Source organism: Hypomesus nipponensis, chromosome 9 (assembly GCF_054491055.1).
Source record: "Hypomesus nipponensis isolate SF chromosome 9, ASM5449105v1, whole genome shotgun sequence".
NCBI lineage: Eukaryota > Metazoa > Chordata > Actinopteri > Osmeriformes > Osmeridae > Hypomesus > Hypomesus nipponensis.
Genome location: NC_140369.1, coordinates 13,917,558 through 13,945,471, shown reverse-complemented (window position 1 = coordinate 13,945,471; position 27,914 = coordinate 13,917,558). Strand labels below are relative to the sequence as shown.

The 27,914-nt window shown below is 44.6% G+C and overlaps 3 protein-coding genes across 3 annotated transcripts; 2 read left to right on the top strand and 1 right to left on the bottom strand.

The window, feature by feature from the left end:
- Positions 1–2,203: 2,203 nt before the first annotated feature.
- nmur3 (neuromedin U receptor 3) lies at positions 2,204–4,446 on the bottom strand. Its single transcript, XM_084705811.1, has 2 exons — positions 3,594–4,446; positions 2,204–2,619 (listed from the first exon to the last, which is right to left on the bottom strand). Exons 1-2 carry the CDS (start codon positions 4,444–4,446, stop codon positions 2,204–2,206), a joined length of 1,269 nt encoding a protein of 422 aa, XP_084561937.1.
- A 12,021-nt stretch (positions 4,447–16,467) lies between these two features.
- Positions 16,468–17,889, top strand: LOC146273068 (guanylin-like). Its single transcript, XM_084705705.1, has 3 exons — positions 16,468–16,590; positions 17,018–17,213; positions 17,444–17,889. The coding sequence occupies exons 1-3, from the start codon at positions 16,525–16,527 to the stop codon at positions 17,500–17,502; spliced, it is 321 nt and encodes a 106-aa protein (XP_084561831.1). The 5' UTR covers positions 16,468–16,524; the 3' UTR covers positions 17,503–17,889.
- Positions 17,890–20,571: 2,682 nt separating this feature from the next.
- Positions 20,572–22,441, top strand: LOC146273067 (guanylin-like). Its single transcript, XM_084705791.1, has 3 exons — positions 20,572–20,672; positions 20,880–21,066; positions 21,997–22,441. Exons 1-3 carry the CDS (start codon positions 20,601–20,603, stop codon positions 22,068–22,070), a joined length of 333 nt encoding a protein of 110 aa, XP_084561917.1. The 5' UTR covers positions 20,572–20,600; the 3' UTR covers positions 22,071–22,441.
- Positions 22,442–27,914: the final 5,473 nt, after the last annotated feature.

The window sequence follows — 27,914 nt, the reverse complement described above, 5'->3', positions numbered from 1 at the left end:
ATGATCCTAAGCGTTTGCATTTATATTTATTTTTGCTGACTTATCTTCACATAAGTTTCATATTTACCATTGGAAATAATGTGTTGTAGCAACCCAGGGGACTTGAAGGCCCGATTCACAATAAATAAGGACTTAGAGACATTTGGCATGAACATAAATTGTCCTTTAATAACGGATATCAGGGTAAAGGTAGTGGGACCAACTTTAAATCAGGATTCTTGCCATCTGGGGTCTGTTGGCCTTCATGGGGTGTGGTCCTGTGGAGGTTAAAAGCAAAACGAGAGGTCAGTCTTTTTCCAGCCAGTCTCTTTGCTGAACAACGCTCCTCCAGGGTTGTCTCTCTGGTCCTTTGTTCCTCCCTCTTTTTCCACCATGCAGCCTCGGATTGGCTGCCTTCATGCCCTCCCCTGATGGGCTGCAGGTGTGCCCAGTACCATCTGCCAAGTGGCTGCAGTACTTCAACAGGCAGATAGACTCCTTCTATCACCTCCCCTAATCTAAGTTTATGGACCCGCCCTCTGTGCCGGATTGGCTGGTCGGTTTCCCCTGGTTTGCTACAGTGTGAACATCAACAAATCTATTGGTTGCATTCATTTACATTTTGGACATTGGCATACATAAAGCACATTAAATGTGTTCACGCCAAACACACTTGTTTGTAAATAGCGACATACCATAATAATGCACCCTGGCAGCAAAAGCTGCAACTTTAACCCTGTAATGTATGTGAGAAAGGTAAAAAAAAAACGAATAATTCAACATTTGTCCAAATCTGCACTCAAAAGCAGGGATCAGGGGCATTAAGATATATAGTTCCAGGATTAATCATCCCTCTGTAATCTCATAAACTGGCTCCTGTTTCAACTATCGTCACTGGCCTTGATATGAAGAGTAAATATGTAGTGGTTGTTTAAGTTGAAAGACATGTTCACTTCACTACCTGACAGACATCCAGTGGTGCAGAGGGACGCATTCGAAAGATGATTTGGGATTTTCCTCTTTGCATATCCCGCAAAACAACCTCATTGGGTTTGATTTTCCTGGTTTTGGAACAGGAGCGGGAAATCTCATTTGTTTAGTATTCAGAGTGTTCTTGATTATCAACAGTTGACAGACGCTACCAGCTTTATCTTGTTTTCATGTTGACTCATCTAAATCCCATCTACGTACATTTGTGTCTGTGACAGCTGTAAGCTGGATTGAAGAGGTAAACATGAAGCACTCCATGGAAAAGAGTCAAGTTAGGAATGAGCACAAGTTAAGTTAAGTCGTCAATGTATGGTCACATTAAATGCATGCATGATTACAATGAAAACAGCAAGAACAATGTGCATTCAGCATGAATATTATGTTGTTCTGTTTTCTGGCACTGCACAATCACAATCATGGTGGTCCTTGAAAATTACTAAATATACCAAAGCCATTTGAGTAATTCTAACAGAGAAAGCTTGAGAGAAATAGGCAGATATTCCAGATAATTGTGAATTATACATTCAGTCTGTAATTTTAACATGATTTTCCAAATACAGTCACATAAAACAAACATTTTAAAATAAAGATCATATAATCATTAACCAAACTCTCCTACATCTTTTTTACCTGCGATTTTGTCCAAGCATGGTATTTCAGAAAAGGAAATCCACAAATCTGTTTGTGTTTTGGCTCATCATTCAAATGGAACATATACATTAAATTGTTTAGTAGTAAAAACTCTGAGAGCAAAGTTTGGGGACCCTTTAAGGCACAGGGCATAAAGCACACAGGAAATGGTCAGCAATCACTAGATCGTCCTCCAATCATAAGGTGAAGTGCTCACTCTGTGCACCAGCCACATGCGGTGCTAATCTAGCAACAAAGAAAGCCCAGCAGGCCAAGCTACCTAAAAATCCAACCTTCTGCTTTACTGGAGCGCATGACGCCAGCGTGCCTCCAAAGTTCTCCTCCAGCGTGGCTCAACCCTCGAGTGTTACCCCCAGCCACCAAACCACTTCCCTCCCCGGCCATGTTCACCACATGTACAGACGGTATGTTCATGTCCACAACATACCCCATGTACGATTTGTTTTAGAAAGCAGTAAATCGACTGCATTTACACAGCACGTTTTCTACCTTAGCGGCACTCAAAGCGTTTTACATTTTTGCCTCCCTTTCACCAATTCATACTCACACTCATACATACCGACGACGGCCATCGGGGCCAACTTTAGACAGCAGTGCAGTCCTGCTCCTTGAACAGGGCCGCTGTGGTGTCTACGCACACAGCCACAGTTGGAGAAAGCAGAGGGATGAAAGAGGATGAGTCTTGAGTCTTGTCCCGGCGTCTGGGGACCACGCCAGGGGGATTTTGGATCTTGGCAAAGGGCGGGGTCTCCCCCCCCGGGGTGCCCTCCTCCACCTGGGTGCAGACGAGTTCACGGAAACACTCGCGGAAGCGCGTGGAGAGCAGGTTGTAGATGACGGGGTTGACGGCCGAGCTGAGGTAGAACATAATGCCGGACAGGATGTGGACGCACTCGTAGACGCCGTGCAGGAAGTCGGTCCACCTGCTGATGGAACTCCAGAGGAGGCGCTCGATGTGGAAGGGAGCCCAGCAGAGGCCGAACACGATCACGACCACCGCTGCAGAGGGAGGGAGAGGAAAGGAGGAGGGGGAAGGATGAGGTAAGGAGGGAGAGGAGGATTCAGGGAAAGAGGGAATGATGGGGGGTGGGGGTCATAGAGGGTATAATAAGAAAAATTATTCAACCTGGAGAGGGATAAATCTTCGTCATTTAAGTGCTGGGCATGTTGTGTCCATTAATCTCCAGTTAATTTCACAGTAAGAACATTGAAAAGTGGTGTAGTGCCTCTTGGCATACTATTTGCAAAAAAGAAGGGGTGGAGTGGGGGGTAAAACTAACAAATTATTTTTAAAAACTCGACCATAAACACAATTCAATTATCTGTAATTGCTGGTGATATAACAATTGTGTTCACTGACCAAGCAGACCTGGACAGTGTTCAAGAGATTAAGAAGATCCTTGAGTCCGAAAGCCAAGAGGATGTAACATCCGTAAGAGGCACATCTCTGAATACCAATTTTGTTGTCTAAGGGGCTGGGAGATGTCGGCACATAATGACATATCCTCCATTCATCACGTCCCCGGGCATGTCTGAGCATTTATGTGTCTGGATGTAGCTTAGTGATAAGCATTTGACTATGGGTCAACATGTTGCAGGATCAATCCCCCCTCCCTGTTTTGGATTTGAACCTGCTTTGTATAAAAGCATGTGCTCAAGGAATATATTCGATGAATTTGTCAGCGTACATGTGACCCAGTTTAAAAGCACATATGCCAAGCCATTTTCCTGTTGGGCTTTCAAACTGGTGATATCACATCAAACTTCTCAGCCTCAAATTTAATATGTGTGATAACAGCCAACACTATAAACGGAGTAGAAAAAAAACCAAAACTCATGTCCATGCAGAAACTCATGTCCATGCAGAAACTCATGTCCATGCAGAAACTCATGTCCATACAGAAAAGGAGATGCTAACGACAAAACACGGCTTCTGTGAAACACGTCCGTAGCTGAGGACAAACTGGACTCACACAGCATCTTGGTGACTTGCCTCCTCCGTCCGCTGTCCTCGTGGATCTTCCACTTGGTCTGGGAGTTTCCCGTCCCCCGGGAGTGGCTGTCCTCCCTGCCCAGCCTGAAGCCCATGATCAGGTACAGCACGCTGATCAGCGTCATGGGCAGGAAATAGAAACACACCATGGTCACCTGGACGACCACGTTGTACATCCAGAGGGGCTTGAGCACGGTGCAGATGGCCGACTCGTCCACCTTCTCGGGCAGGTCCAGGTAGTAGATGCCATGGAGGAGAGTGTTGGGAACGGCGCAGGAGAGAGACACCGCCCACACGGCGGTGATGACGCGCCTGGCGTGCGTGTTGGTGGAGAGGTAGCGCGTCTTCAGCGGGTGAATCACTGCCATGTAGCGCTCCACGCTCAGGGCCGTCACGTTGAGGATGGAGGCGAAGCACACCGTCTCAAACAGGAAGGTCTTGAAGTAACAGCCACCCTCGCCGAAGGGGAAGGGGTAGTTCTGCCACAAGTCGTAGATCTCCAGGGGCATCCCGAATAGGAGCACCATGAGGTCGGACACTGCCAGGCTGAACAGATACAGGTTAGTGGTGCTGCGCATCTTCTTATGTTTGACTATCACCGTGCAGGTGAGCAGGTTGCCTGACAAGCCGATGAGGAAGATGAGGAGGTAGACCAGCGTGATGGCGAGGACGAAAGGGGAGCGTTTGGGCCCCAGGATGTCCAGTAGGAGGTCTTCGATGGACTGGACCCCCGTACTGTTGCTTGTGAGGTTGAGGAACGTTGTGAGGTTGAGGGATTGGCTTTTAGCTTCTGAGAGGTTTGAGAACTCGTCTTCCAGACAGCACCCATCCATCTCGGAAAGGGAAGCTGGTCAGTGAGAGGAGGAGAAGAGGAGTGGAGAGGCTAATAAGTGTTCTACCATTCTGAGGGGAATGAGGAAGAAAACACAAGTTTGTTATGACAGTCATTGTTCTCAACTCAACAATCATCGAGGAGTCTGGGCATGTTCCCGGGAGAGTTTGGGGAGTAAGAGAGATTTGTATTTGGAGTCAGAGGTTAAAATGCAGTCATTTCCAAATCATCCTGATGAATTGTGATTGTAAATCGACTGTGAGTAAAATCGTTTGACTTTCCTGACTTTAGACAATCAACACATGTTGATTTCAGTGTCGGATGTTTTCCAGGCACAGAAAATATATGGAATCCATTTCAGCCCTCCTTAACCCATGAAGATGTATTCTGCTATACATTTTTATCCGTTTACAGGAACACTAGTGTTTTGAGCATTAACAGCACCTGCAGCAAATACCTATACTGTAACTTCAGAAGGAGATGTGTATGTGTGTGTGTGGTTGGGGAGGGGGGATTGTGTGTGTTGTGTAAGTCATGAACCCTTTGAAAAATTCAAGGAAACACACCAAATAATAAATCATTGTGTCTGAAAGGGTAATGTTATTCTATAAAACAGTGCAATATAGTGCTATATGACGTCTCACTGATCTGACTCTTTAAGGCATAACCACTGTATAATGAGCTCTGGATCAGCCTATAAGGCACAGCCACTCTATTATGGACTGTGGATATGTCACGCTTCTGTAGGTACTGTCACATCACTGCGCCAGGTCTGTAACCGTAAAAACTGAGCAATGTTATTTGAGAAAGCCCAATTTCCAAGCCCAATACCATTAAGCAATGTGTGATGACAGCCAATGTGCATTTATCTTTATTTTTGTGCAAGGAGGGTGCATATAATCAGACATAATATCAAACCTAATATCTGCTATTTTTAATGCTTCTCACTGCAGTTGGGACTTGATTAAATTAAAATGTACCAAAAAGATGACAAAGCCATCTAAATCTTTCTTCTTTAGGAACAGTTTATCAAATAAAATGCTCTTAACTCTGTTTTCTGATGGAAATAGTTTGTTGTTAAAAGCTGTAATAAATATTACCATAGAGAAAATATAGAGAAACATCTGATGCTATTTATTTAAGAAATCCTATCTTACTAAGACAAGGTGTGGTTGGTTGGATTAGATAATTAATTGGCAAGAAAAGCCTACTCACCTTGTTACAGTAATACAAGTTCAGAGCAGACAGCTCTGGGTATCACCCTGGAAATCTTGAGAAGAGATACATAATAATCCTGTCTAAATGGCAAAACAAGCGTCTTGCCAAAGGCGATGAACGTCGGACACAAAACCACACCTGGAGGCACAAAGGCGTCAGTTGTGTTGATACACTTACGCGGTCTGCCTCCCCGTTTACCTGCAGCTGAGCGCACTTGTGACTCGGGGACAGAGAGAGAAAACAGAAAGTGAGAGAGAACGCGCGAGAGAGAGAGAGAGCGAGAGAGAATGAGAGAGAGAGAGAGAGAGAGAGCGAGAGAGACCGAGAGAAAGCGAGAGAGAGAGAGAGAGAGAGAGAGAGAGAGAGAGAGAGAGAGAGAGAGAGAGAGAGAGAGAGAGAGAGAGAGAGCGATGTTTGCTATACATCATTAAGCCAATTATTTTTTTTATGGATGTTTTCAATCAAAGTGTTTCCTTTTTTTTAAATAGTAGGCTACATCAAATGGACATTTGAATTTCCAATTTCCAGTAAGAAACATGTCACAGTGCTCGAGGCAACCGAAAAGCAACTTTTGTGAATTTGAATTGTTTGTTTTGAAGATGGTTAGGTGAAATTAGGTATACCTAAAGATTTTGAAAAAAATGTGTACACAAGTCCAATGCCGGATGTTGTGTGACGTGTGAAGCATATTCATTTAGTATTCACCTGTTGCTGCATGCTGAAAGAATCGATAAAACACAATAATAATAAAAACACAAAAAGAGAAGTGGAATACGGGAAGGAAAAATGTAACCTTGCAGATTACTTTTATTTAGTATGTTTACAATAGCCCACATTCGAGACTCAGCGTTAACTTCCAATGAAAGCCACAGGTGCAAATCAACTCTTCATTTGGGAGTCTTTTCATTCATTCTCGCTTTGATCATATTTTGAATGCCTTTATGCATTACATTTATTCAGTTGCTGCAGAGAACATTATTTTATAACAAACTAATTATTCGGCCAACAGAAGAGGTCCCTGTACACAATGCTTTCTCAGTTTCTCAGGATTCTCAGTTTCAAGTATGGTAGTATGAAGTCCTGTAAATTGCCAGTAAATTCCTTGTCATACCAAAGTAAATTCCATGTCTGTGCAAACTTTCATGGCGATTAAAACCCCTTTCTGATTCTGAAGAGTATTGTACACACAGTCTTTAAGAGTATTGTACACACAGTCCTTAAGAGTCTTGTACACACAGTCCTTAAGAGTTTTGTACACACAGTCCTTAAGAGTTTTTAAGATCATTGTAACAGCTTCATTGTGAGTGTGAAACCAACAAGCTGATTTTATTTTGAGTTATTCTTTTCTGAATTACTCAATTCCCCAACAGACAAGACCAGACTTGTCTGAGACATGAAATGAACCGGTGCTATCCATTCTAAGGAGTATGTGAATTCCATCTGGACTTGGGTAATTATTTTGCTGTGAAATGCACATATTACTCAGTCAAAATATATATACATGGTTTGTGTTTCATAATTTTCCTTTTCTCTTTACATAAATGTGTAGTACTTTCTAATATTCATTGTTCCCTAGCAGATAGCATAAGATCTTACAATAACCATTAATACCTTCTACTGGACTCATCAGTTGCTATGTGACTGCATGTAATGGAAATTCATTGTTATTGAAAAAAACACAACTCACATCAAATAGTTTACATTTGATATTCACTCAGCCGACGCATTGATCCAAAGCGATGTGTACATTCACATGCACTTGAATGTGAATATGCTGTAGGTCATGACTCGGAAATCTAAATTCTTACAGTTTTCCATGGTCCGCACCATGGGACACTTTGACAGTGCTGACAGTGTCTTAGCCTCGCACACATTTCCCAATGGTCCAATTTAGTCGTGGTATCACACACCTGATTCCAATCTGCCAGTCACAACATGTAATTGAGACCAGTTAAGGTGACCATAGTTTCCCCATTGGGGTGGTGTGTTTCTCCTCTTGCATTCCACACCATCCCCATCTCCTCCTCTGTGCTCCAACTCCTGTTTCTGCAATCCTGATAATCAGCCACACTGATGAAGGGTCACTATTAATAGTCCACATTTCCACACTCCCTGCTGTGGCAATTCTAAGGGGTGGCAAGGGGTGGTAGCTGCCACCCCAATAAAAAATACTGCCTCCCCAATATTCCCATGGAAAAATATTATTTAAATGACAGAACATTTCAATAAATAATATTGTTACTGTTTAATTTAAACTACAATGTTACAGCCTAATCATTTACCATATGGAGTACTCTGCCACCCTACTTTGGATTTTGATTTGCCTCCAGGAGGCCACACAACAACTTCCTTCTGCCACCCCATTGCCACCCCGAATGAAAATCTCTAGATCCGCCCCTGACTCCCTGGTTTCCTTCACTCCTTGTCACCCATCAGATATTTACTATTATTTCCCAGCAGTGAAGGAGTGATAGTGATGGGGGGGAGGAAGGGAGCGATGTAAAAAAGGCTTAAAGAGCTGCCACAGTCACATGCCTGGAAGCTTACTCCATTCATTCCATTTCAGTTTGTCAGTCACTTATGTTGTTCCTTTTAGTAAAACACCTAAATGTACAGTATTCAGTTGTTGGTCTTTCAACTTGGTCTTTCAACTTCATGTACTGAAGGGCTTGACCAACAGAGGGCAGAGTGTATCCAGTTAAAGTCAGTTCCAACTCGATGTCCCCACCGGGGAGAGAAGCTGTGTGACAGAGCTGCAAGACATGGCGACGCATGTGATCCGTGTCCACTGTTCAGTGTGGTGTCCAACCCATAGCAGTGTCATCATGGGTAAACAGAGTCATGGCTAACATGAACCCCTTTTCTAATGAACACACAGCGCTTTATCGGAATACTTGCTATTTCCGTCGACCACAGATGCTGTATCAGCAGCATTTCTACTCTCAAGCATAACCACATTTTCAGTTGCCATGACCCAATCCTCTCAGATCATTTTCACCCTCAGCACGTTAGGCTGTTTGAGTGAACTGGACTAGCAGCGGCACCCTCTCCACTGTGGGGAAGGTACATTTGGAGCAGAGGTGGAGGGAGAATGATCCTTGTAGATGTTTGCAGGCCTGCTCGTGCCCCGCAGCCCTGCAGGCGTGGAAATCCACCATGAATGTTGGTGTCTGTGAACGTCGGATTGCAAAATCTTGCATGATTCTATCTTGTGTCTCAATGTGGCCAGTTAGGGTTTGCGAAAGCCTCAAAAGAAAGGAAGTTTAGATCACCACCACATTCCTTACTCTATCGATGCAAAGACACAGTGTTTTTGGATGTTTGACGTGCAGGTCGTCATGGTTGTCGTCCTGTAACAGTTGTTTTTCTACTTCTTCCTTTGGGCTCTGAAACGCAGTGTATTCATCTGTAACAGACTGCTCCATGTTGTTTGACTTTATTACTTTTTATAGAATTTTGTGAGGCCAAAGCATATTTCAGGTGGAGGTAAAGAACTGTACATCTGTTAAACCTAATTGTTGTAGATCTGACTAGATAATGCTAGAGTGATTCCACTCAGAATCTGAGGCAGACATCTGTAACAGTGGGAGAGTCTGTCAGTTCAGCATGTACACTGCCCCCACGTGTACAATCCGAGGATGCGTTCAACTCAAGACATTCAGTGGAGTAATTGATCTTGCATAATGTCCTACTTCCAGATCTCTAAGATACATCAACGTCCTGTTATCTTTACAACTGAGGACATAGCTGACTTCTCATTTGGCATGCTGAGCTTGCTGATCGTCTCAAAAATTCTTGAAGAGATCAAAAAAAAAATACTAACGGTTATTACTGTGTCTTGTGATGAAAGGTTGGATGTGAGAAAATGTTAACAACTTGCAACATTTGCAACAATTTGTAACATGTCCAAACAATATATACTACATTGAATGTAAGATCACAAACTCTCGTATTTGTATACATTGTAGACTGCTTATACACTGATACCGTATTATGTAACTATATCTACATATTCAGCTATAGTAATGGTACTATACTAAACACACATGACCTTTTGAAACATCATGTGAGAGTAGGAGAAAGTGTGACCTACAATCCTCCCCTCATTTTCAAGGCTAAAATATGTTTTACTGTCATTTGGTGTTGAGGGCAACACCCTTAAATTACCTTTCAATCCAGGCTGGATTGTTTACAGGATAACATATGTTACATGTTACATATGTTACTAGGACAATAGGAACAACAAAACCTGCCAGCGGGGCAAGATGAACAGGTGACCTTACCCCCCCCCCCCCCCCGGGGCACCAACCGGGGCGCCCGAACCCCGCAAGCTCTTTTCGGAAATTGCCGCCCCCCTCTTCATGCCGCACGAGGGGGCTGCCTATGTCGCCTGTAGGAAGAAACCGGCACTGCTAATCATGATGATTATCCATGTAGCCGCAGCCATCTGTAGCTAAAATGTAGTATCAACCTTTTACAATACTACAGTACACCCAGAACACACTTTTTATAACCTCTTCTACCTATCTAATCAAATGATCAAGGATTATCACTGTTGCCACAGCCACCCCTGTGATAACATAAAAAAGAGGCACGTAGAGTAAAAACACAAACATTTTGTTTCAACCTCAAGCTCTCCAAACATTTTTGACCTTGGCAAAAATGAGTGTTGCCTGCAGAAGATTGTCCGGGTAAAGAAGTACAGGACATTATAGTCATTCTAACTATTTCATTCTGCCATGTTCTATGTCAACATATCCTGTACAGCTGAAGTTACACTGTTAATATAAAGTATCACTTTGGTGATAAATTGTACACATACACTGTATACATAGCTATACAGTGCATTTACAGTACACTTGTATAGTTCCACTTGGTGGACATAATTGTGAGAGAATAAAATGGGACATTTACAGTCCCTGAGTGATCATTCGCAAAGAATCATTTTCTGCCAGGTTTCCATTCAGCTTTCAGTTTGAGTGATTAATTGTGAGATTGTAGATCTCCTCCACGCCTTAAAGAGGAGTGTCACCTTTATTGCTCTTAAGTCACCATTTAGCTGGCTCCCTATTAATACTCACTGCAATAAATTAGATAAAGAGATGGAGAGAGCAAGTGATGGCAATTAATGTTTTTAGTTGGAACGTGGAAAATGTGAACAGAACTGGTGTAGTTCAGCAACGGTTCTCCCTTTGTGTTCTCGTTGAATGCGGGAAAATACAGATTTTACAATTGCCAAGATGTGATCGTTTAAATAACGCCTTGTGTCTTTCTTAACCATTCTTCCAACTACAAAATATGCACCAGTGATGAAAGTAGCCTACACTAGCCTACTACGATACCACACTACACTGTGGAAGAAAATTCTAGCTGGACTGTGTAGATATGAATAGTCAAAGATGGAGAACAGGGGTTCCCTTGTAGATAAAATATTTTTTATTCTTTGTGCTCTTGTTCAAGCCCAATGCAAAAGATTCCCTAAAATAACCTTTTCAAAGCAAAGGTTCTCAAAGAGCTTCCTGAAGAGCTAAAAGTACTTCCATCTGGAACAGTTCTTTCAAGAGTTCTCCTATTATACACATTGTTAAGTTCCGCATTGAACCTTTTAATTTTTTTGTGAAAAGGACCAGACTGATCTATGCCAGGCCGCAGAAAGACATTGTATTGCACTCTTCTGAGTCTGTCGTCTACTTAAAGCTTTGGGCATTTTAGAAATCAGTTTTTGAATAACTGACTTATGGCTATTTTGCTCATAAAAGATTTATCTTTACAGTGGAGTGATAAAGCTCAAGGGGCCTCATTTGTCTTAACGATATACACCAAAGTGGTGTGACAGATTCATTTTGTGTGTCACAGTATGAAATGAAAGTGAGTTTCTCCCCGGCTATTTCCAGACCAACACTGGCTGGCTAGCACATTTTGCAATCATGGTTGCTAAGAGACACCAAGAAAAAGGATTACATTTGATAACTGTGCATGACCCTGGGCTAATCTGGGGAAGTGGGGGTTAGGACATGGTACACATCATCCTTCTGTTTTCCAATATTTAGTATTCCTATCAAGTTTGATAGGACCACAACGGACTCTTGCAGTTATCTATCCAGGCATTCTGTTGGAGCAATCCTGACACGTCTTAATAACCACTCATGGTGGGTGGTTTGACTTCAAACTATACAAACTGTCTATGCGTTGAGAACTTTCTCTGTTAACACAGCATATAGAACAAATTGCGTTTATGTCAGCTTTCTGATCCACTTCTTCCCCACAGTCTCTCGCTAAATGACCAATTTCCCTATGATATTCAGTATTTGCAGGTAATCTGCTTCAGGTTTTGTTTTTGTTTACAACAAATTAATTCCAGAGAAGACCCATGTGACAAGTGCTTTGTGCCAGATAGTGCCTACAGATTAGTATTCCTACTCAGCAGATTTCCTAAATGGAACTTTGGGAAACACCGCCGGATGGGTCAGACTGACACCAATAGTGGCATGCTAACATGGGTAAATCCTACTGCAGACGACAGGGTTGACAGTATTTCATCCAAGCTTCGCCCCTCATTTCTTGGCTTGAAACAATGGCTGCTACTGCAGAAATAAGGGCTTGTTATCCTTTCTCATGTCTACCAGGCATGTAGCCTGGCAGACATAAGAAAGATGTGGTAGCACGCTTGTGGTGTGGTAACAAGCTTCTACACCAAGACACATGATCACATGAGAAGCCCTTCATTTTATGCATGCCTTGTATTCACTCCTGCCGTATACATGTTTATCATTTTATTTTTTTTAATCCATTTTTAAAACCTGTTTAAAACAATATTATGGGGATTTTTTTATTACTCACTTGAAATATCATATTTGCTCTCACAATAACATAATTGTCCTTATTTTAATTAGCTGTGTCATCATCTCTCTATCTTCATTAGTGTCAATAGCCATTATTTCATTCTGTGAGACAACTAGCACTTCTAAAGAACAACAAGTCCATCATAAACGGACATCTTTCTGGACACAGTAGTATTTGGGTCTAACCATTCAACCTTTCCCATAACGATGTGACCATGAATACCAGTGGAGGAAGCCACTCACATGTCACCTACACATATAACAATGCTTTACTACTCATCAACATTAAAGAGATTCCATTTCTGGGAGAAAATTGGAAAGAGACAAGGAGAAAGAGACAAGGAAGTGTGACAGAGAGAGAAAGAGAAAGAGAGAGGCTTGACCAAGTTCCCTTTATTGGCAGTCCTGTGGCATAAGCCTATTTGACATAGATGATTTGCTGTCTTTACAGCCTCAGCATGAGAATATATGGTGAGGACAGCAGGACCATTGAGCTAGATAAGGAGACGTTGTCTGCGTAAAAGATGTGACATTTGGATGAGTTGATGTACAGCATCCGTTGATGCGGAGGGAGCCGTGTATGTGTGTGCGTCACAGCCCCTGCACTGACGATGAGGACTGTTTCAAAGAGGAAATGCCTTTTCTGACAGAAGGATGGCTCCAAAAGGTATCCTGTCATTCCATCGTGTCAGCTGGAACCTGACAAATTCAACACAAGGAGAGATATCAAACTTTTCTGGAAATGTCTGAGTTTGTCACCCCTGAACATCATCATGGCCTTATGCTCATATGGGCCATAAACAAAGTGTGTCACTCCCATATTATCAACATGCACATGTGCATGCACGCACACGTCAGATGAGCGTGCACACAACACAAAAAGCTCACGCAGACACACACACAGACGTGTTATGATCACAGTCGCTATCGTCATCACAATCATAGACTCATGCATGGTGCATGCATGTAGCATTCCCTGTCGTATGTGGGTTCCATGGAGTTCATCAGATTCATAGTCACGGTGCCACAGTGTGTTTGACTCTTTCACCCTGATTGATGACTTTGCAATCCATCTTTATTGCTCCTCTGTCGGAGCTGAACAGTTGCTTTGAAGTAGCGGAATAGACCTTTAAGGATTGAGAAGGGTCTTCTAAGATTAACAAGTGTAACTAGTCAATATTAAGTGTTAACCTTCATGCCAACATGTGCTCTCTTTGACACACAGTCAGTGACACTGTAACCCCAATAAAATCAGCCTTTATGAAAATAGGCCTGACAATTTTAGTCTGGACTGGACTGGGAATGGGAGATAGTGTGAAATGATTTGTATAAAAGCCATTAATCTCAATAAAACACACAGATACAGGTTAATTAATTACCAACACCAAACCTCCAGACACTCCAGTCATTCTGGCAGGTAAGGGTCCACTTTCCACCCACCCAGGTGTGTAAAGAGATTTGGTAAGAGATTCAGTCTGGCTAGTCAATGGTTGTAGGGTTAGTCACAGTGGACCGGCCCAGTCTGTCTTCGGTCATTTCCTGGTGAGTGACACCGTGACTCAGAACGTGTCTCGGGAAACTTTACTGCCAGAGAGCTTGCACTTCTAACTTATTATTATCATTTAATCGCAATTCTAAGCGGTTGTAAATCAGTTGTTGGCACTTTTGTCATCCCTGAGCACGTTTTCTTCGCAATAAATTGTCTTCAGATACATTTCAAAGGCTCCGTGAATCCTCACACTTAATGAATCAACCACCCCTCGGATAAACAAGTCTAGTTATCTGTTATTAGTCACATGTTTGATTCAGACCAAAGTGCAACAGAACCACACTGGCATTGTTGTTCAGGAACAACTCTTCATGGAAGATATTCTTCCATAAAGAGTCGGTGAAAGTGTCTATCTGAAGGTTTCTACCGGCTCCAGTGTGTTCCTCCTAAAATGATTATTGACTTGAGTCTTGGCTGAATAGATGTCATTAGTCTTGCTTGTCTGGACAAGGCGGGCTCGACTTCCAGACAATAAAGCTTCCTGAGCAGCAAGGTCACCTGTCAAGACTTGTGTGTCAGTCCACTCATCGTCATCCCTCTCGTCATTTTCAACTGTGGGCCTTGAGAATGAGGCAGAATGGACCCAAGGCTCCAGCACAGCACAGGATCTTTTCCACACAGAGTGCCAACCAATATACACAACCCTCCAGAGGCCTGTCACAGACCATGACTGGTGTTACTCGAATGCTTGAATTCACTTCGGGATCAATAGAGTGAATTGAATTGAAAATGTATGACTCGGAAGCTGTGGAAGCTGTACGTGCTACAAATGGTAAATAACCTGAAAACTTGAACTGAGATGTAGACTGGATGGAGACACAAACACTTTCCTACAGCTTTGGGGGAGAAGGGGGTTAGGTACCCCCCCCCCCCCCCCCCCAACCACATGACCAAGTGTGGTTTCATGTAATCCTGTTTGAGAACTTGCACATCAGAGTTTGCTGTATGTGGATGTTGCCTACGTTCAAACAATGTCTGGAAACAGGCCTATCAGTCTGATGCAAAGTTCACACAGTTTAACAACACTCTTTGAGAGCAGTAAAACAAAGGAGTGATTTAAAGCGAGTGAAGGAGCCACTCCCAGCTCACTACAGAACTAGTCTATCAACTGATTCTTTATATTGAAAAACTATGGGAGCTTTATAGTGGGAATGACCATTTAAGAGGTGTGTGAACAGGAGAGGCTGGGCTTTGTTTGTTTTCCGCAGAGTATAAATTAAATGTATGTTTGGATGGATCATGTCAAAATATTGCAGTGATGAAACAAGACATGCATGTTGCTAAGCCCCCTGTTGGCAGCAAAGTGCACTGCAGATATATTCAGGACATTAATGACTAATAACCACACTGATAACCTTTATACATATATAAGTATCAAGTCTAAAATAAGTAAGTCTAAAATATATGTATTTATATATTTGATACCTACCTGTATCAAGGATTACCTTACATAGAGGTCACTGTGTCAACCTTCCCTTCATGACCCCCTCCCCCGCTCCCCCCCACACACACACGCTCACACATACACCAATTAGTGCAAATCCCTGTGTTAATAGTCATGACATACTGTTGTAAGTCCACAAAGGGATGTGAAAGTCCAACATGACTCCACAGGATGATGTAGCCTAATTGGAGCTCATTGGGTTTTCTTGTAATAATACCATGACTGAATGCATTCAAAGAGTCTAGCATTTCCATATACAGAAAACGTTCCAGTATTGGGGAAAGGGGTTTACCCTGTGGACATACTTGCTGAAAAGCGTTGGGTAACCGTCCCCAGCCTGTAGTCTGCACCTTCACAACATATCTAACTCTCCCAATGTTTCTTCCATTTGGTTTCTCTCTGAGAATTTTGAGAGTTTTCCCTTGAGGTTTTAAGTTTGCTATCTGTACTGATCTGTAGGCTTTTGTAAAGCCCTCTGTGACATTGCTTGTATAAAAGGAGACACAACTCAAATCTGATTCGATTTGGATTTCATTTGAGAGAGCATGACTTAGAAAAGTGCTGACCTTGGTTTTACACTTAACAATCCCTTCCGTGGATAAGTTATACGGCATTCTCTTGGGCAACGAAGCGGGTCTCCTGCACACCTTGTCTGGCTGTGTGCAAGAGCTCACAAATGTGTGACGGCACCGCGGTTACACGTTAACCAAACGTAAGCCCACTGGAGCAGGAGGAGGGGGGGGCACTCATGGATCTATAAAAAAAAAACAAGACAGTAGATGAGGTCAGAGTGGAGCTATGAATTCCTCTTTATGGCGCCGTAAACCAGCACCTTCCCTACTGATTAACCGTGAGAAAAAAACTCTTGGTGGCCTCGTAGCCAATCACAGGGCAGCGGGTTGTGGGGCGAACAGTTCAAAAAGTCAGAGGGAGCCGGACGGAGAGCAGACACGACTCGAGCACCTGCCCAACGCAGCTCCAGCTACAGAACCAACAGGAAGACAATCCCTCCCAAAACTCAACAAGATGAAGGCAGCTCTCCTGCTCCTGGCGCTGTGCCTGACCTCCCTCTCTGAGGCTGTTGTGGTTAAAGTAAGTAACACCTCTCTCAGCTGTTGTGGCCAGCATTAGTAAAACTTCTGTTGTGGTTAGGGTTGGTAAAACCTCGCTCATCTGGGTTTGGCTTGCTGCCTTTCCATGGAGGTGTGACATAAAAAGTCTTGTAGGGACTTGGAATGGACGTCAGGGAAGATGCTGGGTGAAGCTAATGTACAACTGTACAGTAGCTTTGTGTTTCTGAAAAGAAGCAAACAGAAATTTGCATCTTGTGTCAACCACGTTACATTCTTATTACCTCACATACGGAGGCACATATCCGTCGTGGTAGCGTATTGTCCACAAAATGACAGCTATCTCAGCTCTCATTAGTTAAAAAGGAATGACTGTTAATGTAGGCTTTCAGGTTTTCATGATGTGTCTTGTCTCTCTCCCCCTCTCTTCCTCCTTATCTCCTCTGCAGGAAGGAGATTTTGAGTTCTCTCTGGAGTCGGTGAAGAAGCTTCAGGATCTGGCTGAGAGCAGCAAGCTGTCCGACAAAGAGAACCCTCGCCTGTTGAGCACCAGCCTGGCAGCTGTCTGTACCAACCCAGACCTGCCAAAGGAATTCCTGCCTCTGTGTATGCAACGAGGAGCGTCTGATTCTCTCTTCAGACTAGGTTAGCCAGGGCACACTGCCAGCCACAATCAGGCGCAACACCTGCTCAGACACTAACAAGACAAAGCAATCATCAAATGCTCACTGATCTCGGATGCCCGCTTACTGATTAGAATGAGGTTAATTGAGTTTCATGGCAAATGGCTGCTTTAAACAATGGCATTGCCGACCACAAATTGGTCACCGTGGTAACCTTTCTAACGTCTCCTTGGTTTCTTGTCTCATCTCCAGCCTTCATGCCCATGGATGTGTGCGAGATCTGTGCTTTTGCTGCCTGCACAGGGTGCTGATGGAGATGGCTGTCGTCGTGGGAACCTCCCGGGACCCCGCTAGCAGATGACTGCGTGACTGTTTCTTTTTGGGTTTCTGTTTTACCTCCAAGGTCGCTCCAGGTTTTGTTGCTTCGTTGTTTTCTCTGGTTGTTTCGGTTGGTTGAATGCAACATAATGGAATTCCTTGTTTCTTGAATATTCCTATCCTTTGTCATTTGTGTTTCTTGAAACTGAAAGACCAGCTAAAAGTGCAGGAAAACAAATACATTTGGGGTACACTCAGTTTTGTAGACAACTGTTACTTTGGAAAGTATAGCACTCACACTTTCTTGACTTTTCCTACTTGTTACAGACTTTGCTTTATGTACTTATTTAATACAGAAATGCTCTTTTTTCATTATTTGAAAGCAGGAATTTTCTACTTTTGTTAATGAATGACTTATGTTTAATAAAAACCTCTTGATTAAAACATTGTGTGCGACTATGAATGTCTTTACATTACATTTCACATTTCATTGAATTAGCAGACAGTATTACCCAAAGAGGCATACAAACAGAAGTTAGGCTACAGAAGATCCACAATGAGAAGCATTAACATATCAACTACAATAGTGCATAGTAGAGTGCAGCAAAATCAATGTGATATCCTAAGTGTCATCAACATTTTTGCGGGTGCACTCTCTTTCCATTGGTAGCCTACAACAGGATCTAACAGTAGCCTTATTGTTAGCCCACCTTTTTCCACTAAGTGGATATGTTGTTGAAGTCATATCAGGAAGAACAAAACTGAGCAATTAGACTAAGGCCAGCTTTTATAGTCTATTATTCATTTCAATGAGTGTATATTCGGACATGGATGTTCTAAAAAGACCAGTAGCTTATAGATTTGGTCATCCGTCTTGAAATGGACAATTTACACGTTTTCATTGGGAAGTGTTCATGGTAACATTGCAGAACCACAACTTCCTTGACTTAGTTCAAACCACCTACGCCTGTATTCTTATGTGTTCTGTATTTCTAGCTGTACTTTGGGGAAGCTAGAGTTAAGAAAAAATCTGATGTTGAGTCGAGATATGTCAATTCTACGCAAGGTCACAGTGGCCTGAAGGTGATGTGTTATTATTTCTCAAGACAAGAGGAGGGTTAATGGGTCGGTAGTTAATCATCAGAGTTGCACACTGTTGTGCTGGGTTCAGGAAAGGTTTTTTACGTAATAACAATCCTCAACATTCTTCACGGCCTCTTAATGGTTTCTTCAATTATATTTCTCCAGTGAGTTTTTCTGGGAGTATTTCCTTGTCTTCCTTGAGGGTTTAGGTTGGTTGAGGGTCAGTTCTATGGGTGTATGTGAAGCACTCTGTGACATTGCTTGTAAAAAGGGCTATACAGATACATTTGATTTGATTTGATTTACTTCTTCTTCTTAAATTATGAATCCAAAATGTGCATTGTTTTATCCATTAACTTGAGTATATAGGCTATTATGAGCCAAGAAGCTTTCTTCCACATCCATTGCCCGAAACAGTATAGTACGGCTCTTCAGAATCAGAATCGAGATGAATTGCCTTGTTGATGAAACCAGTTGCGGATGGAGAGAAACTGTTCTAGTGGCAAGAGGTTCTGGTCCTGATGGACCGTAGCCTCCTGCCAGAGGGGAGGGGCTGGAACAGAGAGTGTCCAGGGTGGGAGGAGTCAAACACAATCATCGTCGCTCGCCTCAGGGTCCATGAGGTGTGCAGGTCCTGGAAGGAAGGCAGATTTCAGCCCATCAGCTTGTTGGCAGCGTGGATGATCCGCTGTAGTCTGCTCCTGTCCTTGCCAGTGGCAGCAGCATACCACTTCCCCTTCCTCTTTTTGCTTGTGGTGGACCTGGAAAGGGTGGCCTTGGCGTTAATGTGGACTCTCCATGGCCCAGTGTGCGTGGCGTATATTCCCCTCAGTGGAGCAGTTCCCTTAATCATTTATCCACATATTATACATTTTCCACTTCCTCTCCTGGGGGGTCACAATGGTATGGAAACGTCAGCTTGAATCATCCAATGAGCAGAACCCTTGCCTTAAGTGGGTGGGGGGGGGTGTCCTGGCCTAACAACGTCGGGGGTGCTGTCTGGTTAGAGAAAGTTATTTTGTGTTCTTAGCAGCCCGGCAAGTACAAGTAGCGTCTACTCGCGGCATGCGGCTAAAGTGGCTTTTGTGAACGGTAGGTATCTGAGGAATCAAACCCTGAAGGTGGCATGTGAGGAAAGAAACAACACCGCCATGTGACACAGTGACACCCGTCGCGTCACCAGAGAAGTCACATTTACAGTGTGAGAATTAAAATGTTGACGTGGCAGTGTGCAAATCTGCTGACGTCTCCGATTTTTGATGCAAGCACCAATCACCGACAATTTCTGTGACCGCACCTAGATGATGGGCGACTGAATGTGACCGTCAGTAGAACTCACAGGTGACTTTAACACCCGGATAATGTCAGCTTTAGCAAATATCACAGCTGTTTCGACAGGGAGCAATCCATCAGGCCGATGTTATATGGAAACAGGGAAACACGTCATCATCCTCTGAACCCTAACCCTGGAGAACGGCTCCTTCCACTTTCTTATCAGCGGAGACAGACAAGTGTGGGATAGAGACGGCCTTAGATTTACAGGATGTGGGTGAGGCAGTAGGGACGTCAGACTGTGTCAACAGAAGTACCACGCAAATTACAAAAAAAAGAGGATCCATTAATGAGCTACCCTTTGGCCATTTGTTATCTTATGGAGACATTGGTACCAAGGGTCCAGCCAAGCCCCTATAGACTTTTGGTGTTAATGAGTTACTGACTCGTCGCGGCGTTGCTTTATAAGGGCTTGGTGTGTGATAGATACACATCAGAGAGTCTGATCTGTTTCCTGAGGTGCACTTCTACCACTACTACAGAGCAGTTCCACTGTTACTGAAGAGCTGAAAATCTACGACTTGTACTTTAACTACTACAAACCTGTTCTGCTACAGAGCAGTACCACCACTACAGAAGAGCTGTACTACTGCTGCAACAGAACTGCATCACTGCAGCGACTTGTGCTTCCACTAGCACAGACCTGAGACTCAGAGACTTTGCAACCGGCCTGAGAATGAGGTCATTAAGGGGTTTTCTGCTGTTGACGTCTTGTGTCCTGTGGGGCAGTCTGGGTGTGGAGGTCAGGGTGAGTGGAAGAAAACTCATTTTCAGAGTAATGAACCATTTCAAAACGTTATTTCATAGTTTATTCTGTCAGGTACATTGTGAGACTAAAACAAACTCTGTACGTGTGTGTGTGTGGTGTGTGTGTGTGTGTGTGTGTGTGTGTGTGTGTGTGGTGTGTGCGTGTGTGCGTGTGTGTGTGTGTGCGTGTGTGTGTGTGCGTATGCAGGATGGAGACAGAAGCTACCCTCTTGAGGCAGTGAAGGTGCTGAAGGAGCTGATGGATGCAGACTCCTTCCTGAACCCTCGCCTGGCCGAGACCAGCGCCTCGTCCCTCTGTGCCGACCCTGCCCTGCCTCAGGCCTTCCTGCCAGTGTGCCATGGCCGAGGAGCAGCCATGACCTTCTACCGGCTAGGTGAGTCAGAGCCCAGAGATCGCAACTCCTCCCAAAACGCTGGTTGCACCTTGCGCGACGGGGTCATTCTTTCAAACCGTTTTCCACAAACGAGAAACGTTTCGCGAAAGAAGAATACGTGAACTGATCATTTCGCCTTCTAATATCCACCTTCAAGATAGCAAAGCCCATTGGCCGGAACATGTTCTGTACTCTATACACGTTGTCAAGGGGAGCGATTAATCTGGATCAGCTGCAGTGCCTCTCCAAACCCCCTCCAGCCAAGCGGTGTTGCAGTATGTCAGAGCCAGACTGCTTGTGACTTGAGAGCTTGTGACTGGTTTGTGACTGGTCTCAGATGGAACAGCATGTTGCTGGGCTGTGAGCCCACATCCCCACCTCCAGGCTAATCCCCCGCCCCTCTCACACCTGCAGGCTTCAGGGTCTGAAAGGCAGAGCAGCAGAGGCAGGGCTGGAGGGTAGGGGACGTGTGGCAGATGCTGCCCCTTCACAACAGTCTCGTAGGTCGCATACAGCATTTTGGAGTGGAGGTTGGCCAAGTGTTTATGCAGTAACTTATAGGCTAACGTGTGGCTGCTGTTGCTCTGCGGTCTGGACACATCCCAGACATGCCTTGCTACTGGGTGTGGGTGTGTGGGTGTGTGTGTACTGCTCTGAAGAGTTATGTCAGGCAGGAGACCATTGAGAGCAGAGTAAATAGGGTTTAGGCAATAAAATGAATGAAACAAAGAGGGCTTGTGTAGGACTCTATCGCTGTGCATAATCCTTAATGTTGTGTAAACCTCGTTTTGAATTGTGTGTAAACCTTGTAAGGCTTCAGGACATCCTCCCCTTGTCAATATTTGCCTGGAGTTTGACATTCAGCATGTTTAATGTCAGAGGGACACTGGAAGCTAACAATGCTGGGTGTGTTTGTGTGTGTGTCTCCAGCATTGCTCATCACACCCCCTGATCCTTGCGAAATCTGTGCCAATCCATCCTGCTACGGCTGTGTGTTCGAGTGACAGGGTGACCGAAACAGAATTCCAAACATCCCCATGGAGAATCTACAGGGTGACCATCCTCCTCTGTTACATTTACAACAACAACAACATGTTCCCCTCACTCGCCTTTCTTTTCATCCGGCCACTATTCTCTTTCCTCACCTTCATCCTCCCTCACCCACTCATCTTCCTCCACCCAGCCCCTCCTACTAGCTTCCACACCCCTCAACCTCTCTCCCTCCTCCTCACCTCTGCTTTCCACTAGATTACACTAGAGTGTTCTAGATGGAACTGGAGTCATTTTTAAGGTTGCTGTATTGTTCTGTTTGACATTTTATACTAATTTATTATCTTAAAATGTTTCCTCATGGTTCATTATTTTGCAATTTGTGGAACTGAAAATAAAGATATGTTTAACTTTAATGAGTTTAACTATTGTCCTGTTCGATTTCATTTGCATTCTCATTTATCCTTTTATAATGTTAAAATACAGCATACCGTATTTGAATTGGTCAAGTTCATTTAGCTGTCCTCTCTATTACCAGCAGAGGGCAGACTTCACCACACAACCTCTTGTGCCAACCGTGGTAGGATGATAGACGGGTGGGTAGGAAGGGGAAAAAGAAGATAAATTTGTGTTTACCTAGAACTAATTGAAATCTTAGTTCCACTATCCCTTTTCTTACTTGACCACTTTGTTGTGAACACAACCGTGAGAAACGTCAACAGTGGGAAAGAGAACAGTTTTTCAATCCAACATGTAGAGATCTGTCAGAGAAACACTGATGACAAATGATAGTTACAACACGTAAATTATAACCCATCAAGAATCAGCATGCCACGTCCAACCATACCTCACTCAAGAATGCCATGCTGGTAAGGAATAATACATTGTTGGACAGCTGACACCATGTTGAAATGAACCCTGTTATGCCAAGAACGCTTCCAGGCGTGAGAGGAGGGACGCAGAGAAAGAGAACCTCCACTTCCATCGTCTCATGCAGGGACGTGTTGTTTCTGGAGCATCAACATCCTTCACAGCCGTTGTTTGACACTGAATAAGGGGAAACTGGAATCCAATCGGGTTTGCTTTGACCCGCGCTTGGGATGACCTTGGCAACAACAGTAGGAGGAGTGTGACGTCCTTGTACCGACAGGAAGTCAGGAAAGGCCAGGAAAGGCCGTTCCTTTAGCTGTCTGTCTACGTGCCTGCGTTCCTGTCCCCCCCCCCAGTTCTCTCCATCAGCGGCAAACCTATTACAGCTGTTACACTTAAGTGTTTTGTTTTATTGTGGAAAGGTTTAATCACGTAACACACAAGAGGCAGACATTAACACCATTCTTGAATTCTCTCAAGAGCGAATGTACATGTCAAAATACATCTCATGTTCTCCTGTAAAAGCAATGGGACTCCTTATGGGAGGGAACATTTTTTACATTGGGGGGTCCCGTGCTAGTAGTGTAACCTACCATCCTCTCTACCATTTACCTTAGGGACCCCCTCCCCGAGGTCCCTGACACAAGTTGAACACCCACAAAGGCATAAAGTTCTGTGCAATCTAAAAACACAAGAACACAGCTGAAGGTTGAACTGCAGAATAACTAACAAGCGCAGCCTAACATCTGTGTGTGTGTGTGTGTGTGTGTACGTGTGTTTGTGTGTGTGCTTAAACACACAGACATGAATCCCCTTCAAACCACATGCAGGAATTCAGCATACACAACACAAACACATATCCTTCTGTCACTGGAAAATGTGTCCAAATAGAATCGTCAGTGTTTATTTGACCAAGGATTTCTTTTGCGTCTTATGTTCCGTGTACCAAGTTCAAAAATAACATCACAAAGGAAATGTATTCTGTAAAAAAAAAAGAACCAGAACTTCTGGTTCGGTTGTGTGAGCTAACCTTTGCGATGTTGTAGAAACTCCTCATGAATTCAGAGTCAGTCAATAGAATGTGTTAAAACAACAGCGGGTTTCATCTGAGATGAACTGAGGCCAAAGGAGAGGTGGGGCTCAGCTTTGGGGCTGGGACTGTGGCTGATGCTGGGGTTGGGGCTGGGGCTGATGCAGGGGTTGGGGCTGGGGTTGGGGTTGGGGCTGATGCTGGGGTTGGGGCTGGGGTTGGGGTTGGGGCTGATGCTAGGGTTGGGGCTGGGGCTGGGACAGAGGCAGAGCCTGTGGCTGGGGCAGGGGATGTCTAGAATGTGCAGAACAACCAGTGTTATCAGCATTGGAGGATCACATTTTCCTTGAAAGTGAGTTTTCACACACCCCCCCCCCCACCTCACACCACACTCAGCTCAAAGTCATTAGCTAATCCTGTTTCCTAGGCAGATGGAGAAACGCATGTACTGCAGGAGCTTCCACAGCTAGGGATTAGCTACCCCTGATTACCTTCTGACGAACATTCAGCTTGTCTGCTTGTTTGATGACATTCACAAAAACTCCCACCCGCTCTCTCTTCTTCAGTAAGCTATGATAGCTTATCAGAGAGGAAGTCCTTAGATGTACATCTCCGGCTGGTAGATATAGAGGGAGGGTTAATGGTATCTACACCATGGCCGCACAAACTAGGGGTGCTGAGGGTGCTGCAGCACCCCCTGCTGACAGCATGAACTAGGGGTGCTGAGGGTGCTGCAGCACCCCCTGACAGCATGAACTAGGGGTGCTGAGGGTGCTGCAGCACCCCCTGCTGACAGCGCACCCTCCCACCCCCCCTGAGAATGTTAACCCAGGCGTGACAGTAGAGACACGGCGTTCCCTCAGCGTTTGTTTTCACCTAAATACCAACAGAACAAGAGAAGACTAGCTAGTCGTGGGCTCGGTTGAAAGTACAGTGTCACATTGATCGTGGATTGCAGAGAATCTTCACTAGAGCGAGGAAATCCCTACACTACCTCATTAAGAGAGATCAAAGAGTTGCTTTTCTCCGCCATAGCTCCAGCCAGTCGCTCCCTGGCCGCCATCTTGAATGGGAAAACGAGAAGCTCCTTCGCTAATACTAACGAGCAGCTACCCGCCGTTCATCACAATACAGCCACGCCAGGGCTTTTAATGTGCTATGTAAGTGGGCACATTATCTAGATCCAGTTTTTAGGAGAGATGCTTCAGGTTCAGCGATCAGGTTAATTGGATATTAACTGTACTTGGCAACTCTTTCTCTATTGAAGCCTGGGGCTCATCAGGCCAGCGTCCATGAGAGCGAGGCCAGAAATGATTAGCTGCTGCCCGCTGATGAAGGGAAAGACGCAGTGATCTGTGCGGCAACACGAGAGCACTCCTCAGGGGAGACAGGAATGTTAACGTTGGCGCTTGGTCTGGATGACACACTCGCTGTCCTCGCCAGATTGTGGGGAATCGCTGCGGTGGCTCCGTCTTTCCATTAATAAAAACGGATCAATGGTCTGCGAGAGATGTTCCATCTGCCCCCCCCCCCTTCCTCCTCCTCCTCCGCCCGGCCCCCATCGCCCCCCTCCCTCCCCAACCTTCTCCATCAAAGCTCTCTTCAGTGACCCGTGACCTGCCAAATGAATCGACAGCCTTGTCGTCGTCCCCCTCCCTCTCAGAACAAGTAGATTCACTAAAGATTAAACGTCCATCATCTCTAAGTACAGAGCAATTGACTCCATTCTTGGAATAGGTTTGGTTCCTAGAGCGCCAGCGCAGTTGTTTTTATATCCTGTGCTGGAATTGTGCTGTAGCACAAAGCCCTCCCAGAGAGAGCGAAAGAAAAAAAGAGAGAGAAAGCGAGAGTGAGTGAGTGAGAGAGAGAGAGAGAGAGAGAGAGAGAGAGAGAGAGAGAGAGAGAGAGAGAGAGAGAGAGAGAGAGAGAGAGAGAGAGAGAGAGAGAGAGGATGTACCTTTAGCACAGGATGTTAATTCGTTGGTTTGATAGGGTTGGATTGTTTAGAACACTGATTACAGATTATGTTGTACAGGACAGGACTTGAACATTCTCAGTGTTGCCTGTAGTTTTCCAGCCCAGCCTGAAGTGAAACAGCCTGTCTGGTTTATGACACTCATTAGGACAAACTTGGCACCCTGGCCTGGGGTGGTGTGTGTGTGTGTGTGTGGGGGGGGGGGGCGGTTGGGGGGGGGTCCTCTCCCCTGTGGATCAACCAGGGGCTCACAGCTATGTGTGAGAGCCAAAGCCCTAGGCAAAGGGGGAGAGGAGGAGAGAGAGAGAGAGAGAGAGAGAGAGAGAGAGAGAGAGAGAGAGAGAGAGAGAGAGAGAGAGAGAGAGAGAGAGAGAGAGACAGACAGACAGACAGACAGACAGACAGACAGACAGACAGACAGACAGACAGACAGACAGACAGATGGTTGGTGAAGGGGAGGTGAAGGGGAAAAGAGGGGGGAAGAGAAGAAAATGGAGAGAGAGAGGATGAGGAAAGGGGGATGGAAGGATCAGAGAACAGATCTACTACTACCGTCTATCAAAGACTTCCTCAGGAAGTGGACGTGAGGAGTCACCGCAGAAGGCTCTTGTAGAAAGAGAGGAGGGGGAGAGAGGGAGGAAGGGAGATGGTGGAGGGAAAGAAAGGGAGGGAGAGAGAGAGACAGGGAGGGAGAACAAGGAAAGAAAGGAAATGAGAGGAGGGAGAGAGAGCGGGAAGGGGGAGAGAGAGGACAAAAAGCAAAGAGAGAGAGAGGAGGGGGAGAGAGAGAGGGACAGAAAGCAGAACCAAGGACTTAACCAAGTGGCTTTTCAATTACTTAACACAGCTGCGTGGGACCGCTTGACACAAAAAAAACGATTTTCAGCAAATCCAACATTTCATTTTTTAAGAGATTGAGGTAGGGGAAGGACTGAGAGACAGTTAGACCTACAGCTTATGCAAAAAACCTCAAAGGACAGTTACGCAAACTAACACTGCTAACCTTGAAGTGGAGAAACAGTGACTCCAGATGTGGGGAGGGGACAGAAGGGACAGGAGCGACCGCGTGGCAGCGTAAACCACCTTCCTAACCTCCACACATTTGTTTGCAATCAGACATGGGTGGAGTCCAGAATAGCTTTCAGTGGTCCAGTCACTGCTGGGGATTCTTAACACGTGAGGAAAGTTTTCTTACTCCCAAGAGGTCTCAATCTTAGACTCACACTCAGCGTCTAACTGGCACTCATAGTCTCTGTGGAGGTAGATTGTTTTAATGGCTTGCTGAGAAGGATTAATGTTCTCTCTTTCTTTAATTTTCTTCCTCCCCCTCTCTCTCTCTCTCTCTCTCTCTCTCTCTCTCTCTCTCTCTCTTTCTCTATCTCTCTCTCTCTCTCTCTCAAACACACACACACACAGCAGAGTTGGTGGTGGTGTGTGGTCTGGTGAGAGATCACCCAGGCAGATGGATGTTACAGGGTGCTGTGTGTTCCATTTGGTATCCCTACAAACAAGCCTTCCCTGTCAAAACAATATGCTGTTCAACACAGTTCCCTACTTGCCAAGCCTCATTCAGGTCTTCCACAGCGGGTTGTGAATAGAACCGAATAAATATTTGACAACATAAATATTTGATGGACAGCATGAAGCACTTTCCTAGCACAGTATCATTTATACAGACCGCATGAAAAAAAGTACAAGTACAACAAACACACAAGTATTAAAATAAGTATTGAAACAGCAACTATAACTGAAGGTTTGATATAGTTATACTTGCTCGTCAACATCAACTTCCTGGAAGACAGTGTCTTATTTCCTTTAAATTGTAGCCCCAGTTGTCCAATGACCTGCAGTGTCTGTGAACCCAGCCCCATCCAGAATCCTCTTACCCCCCCCACCCACCCCCAATTTGGGTCTCCTTAATCTTCCCCATTCTCCTCCCTTTTACAACCCTCATGGGTCCAACTATGAGGAAACAAACCTTTT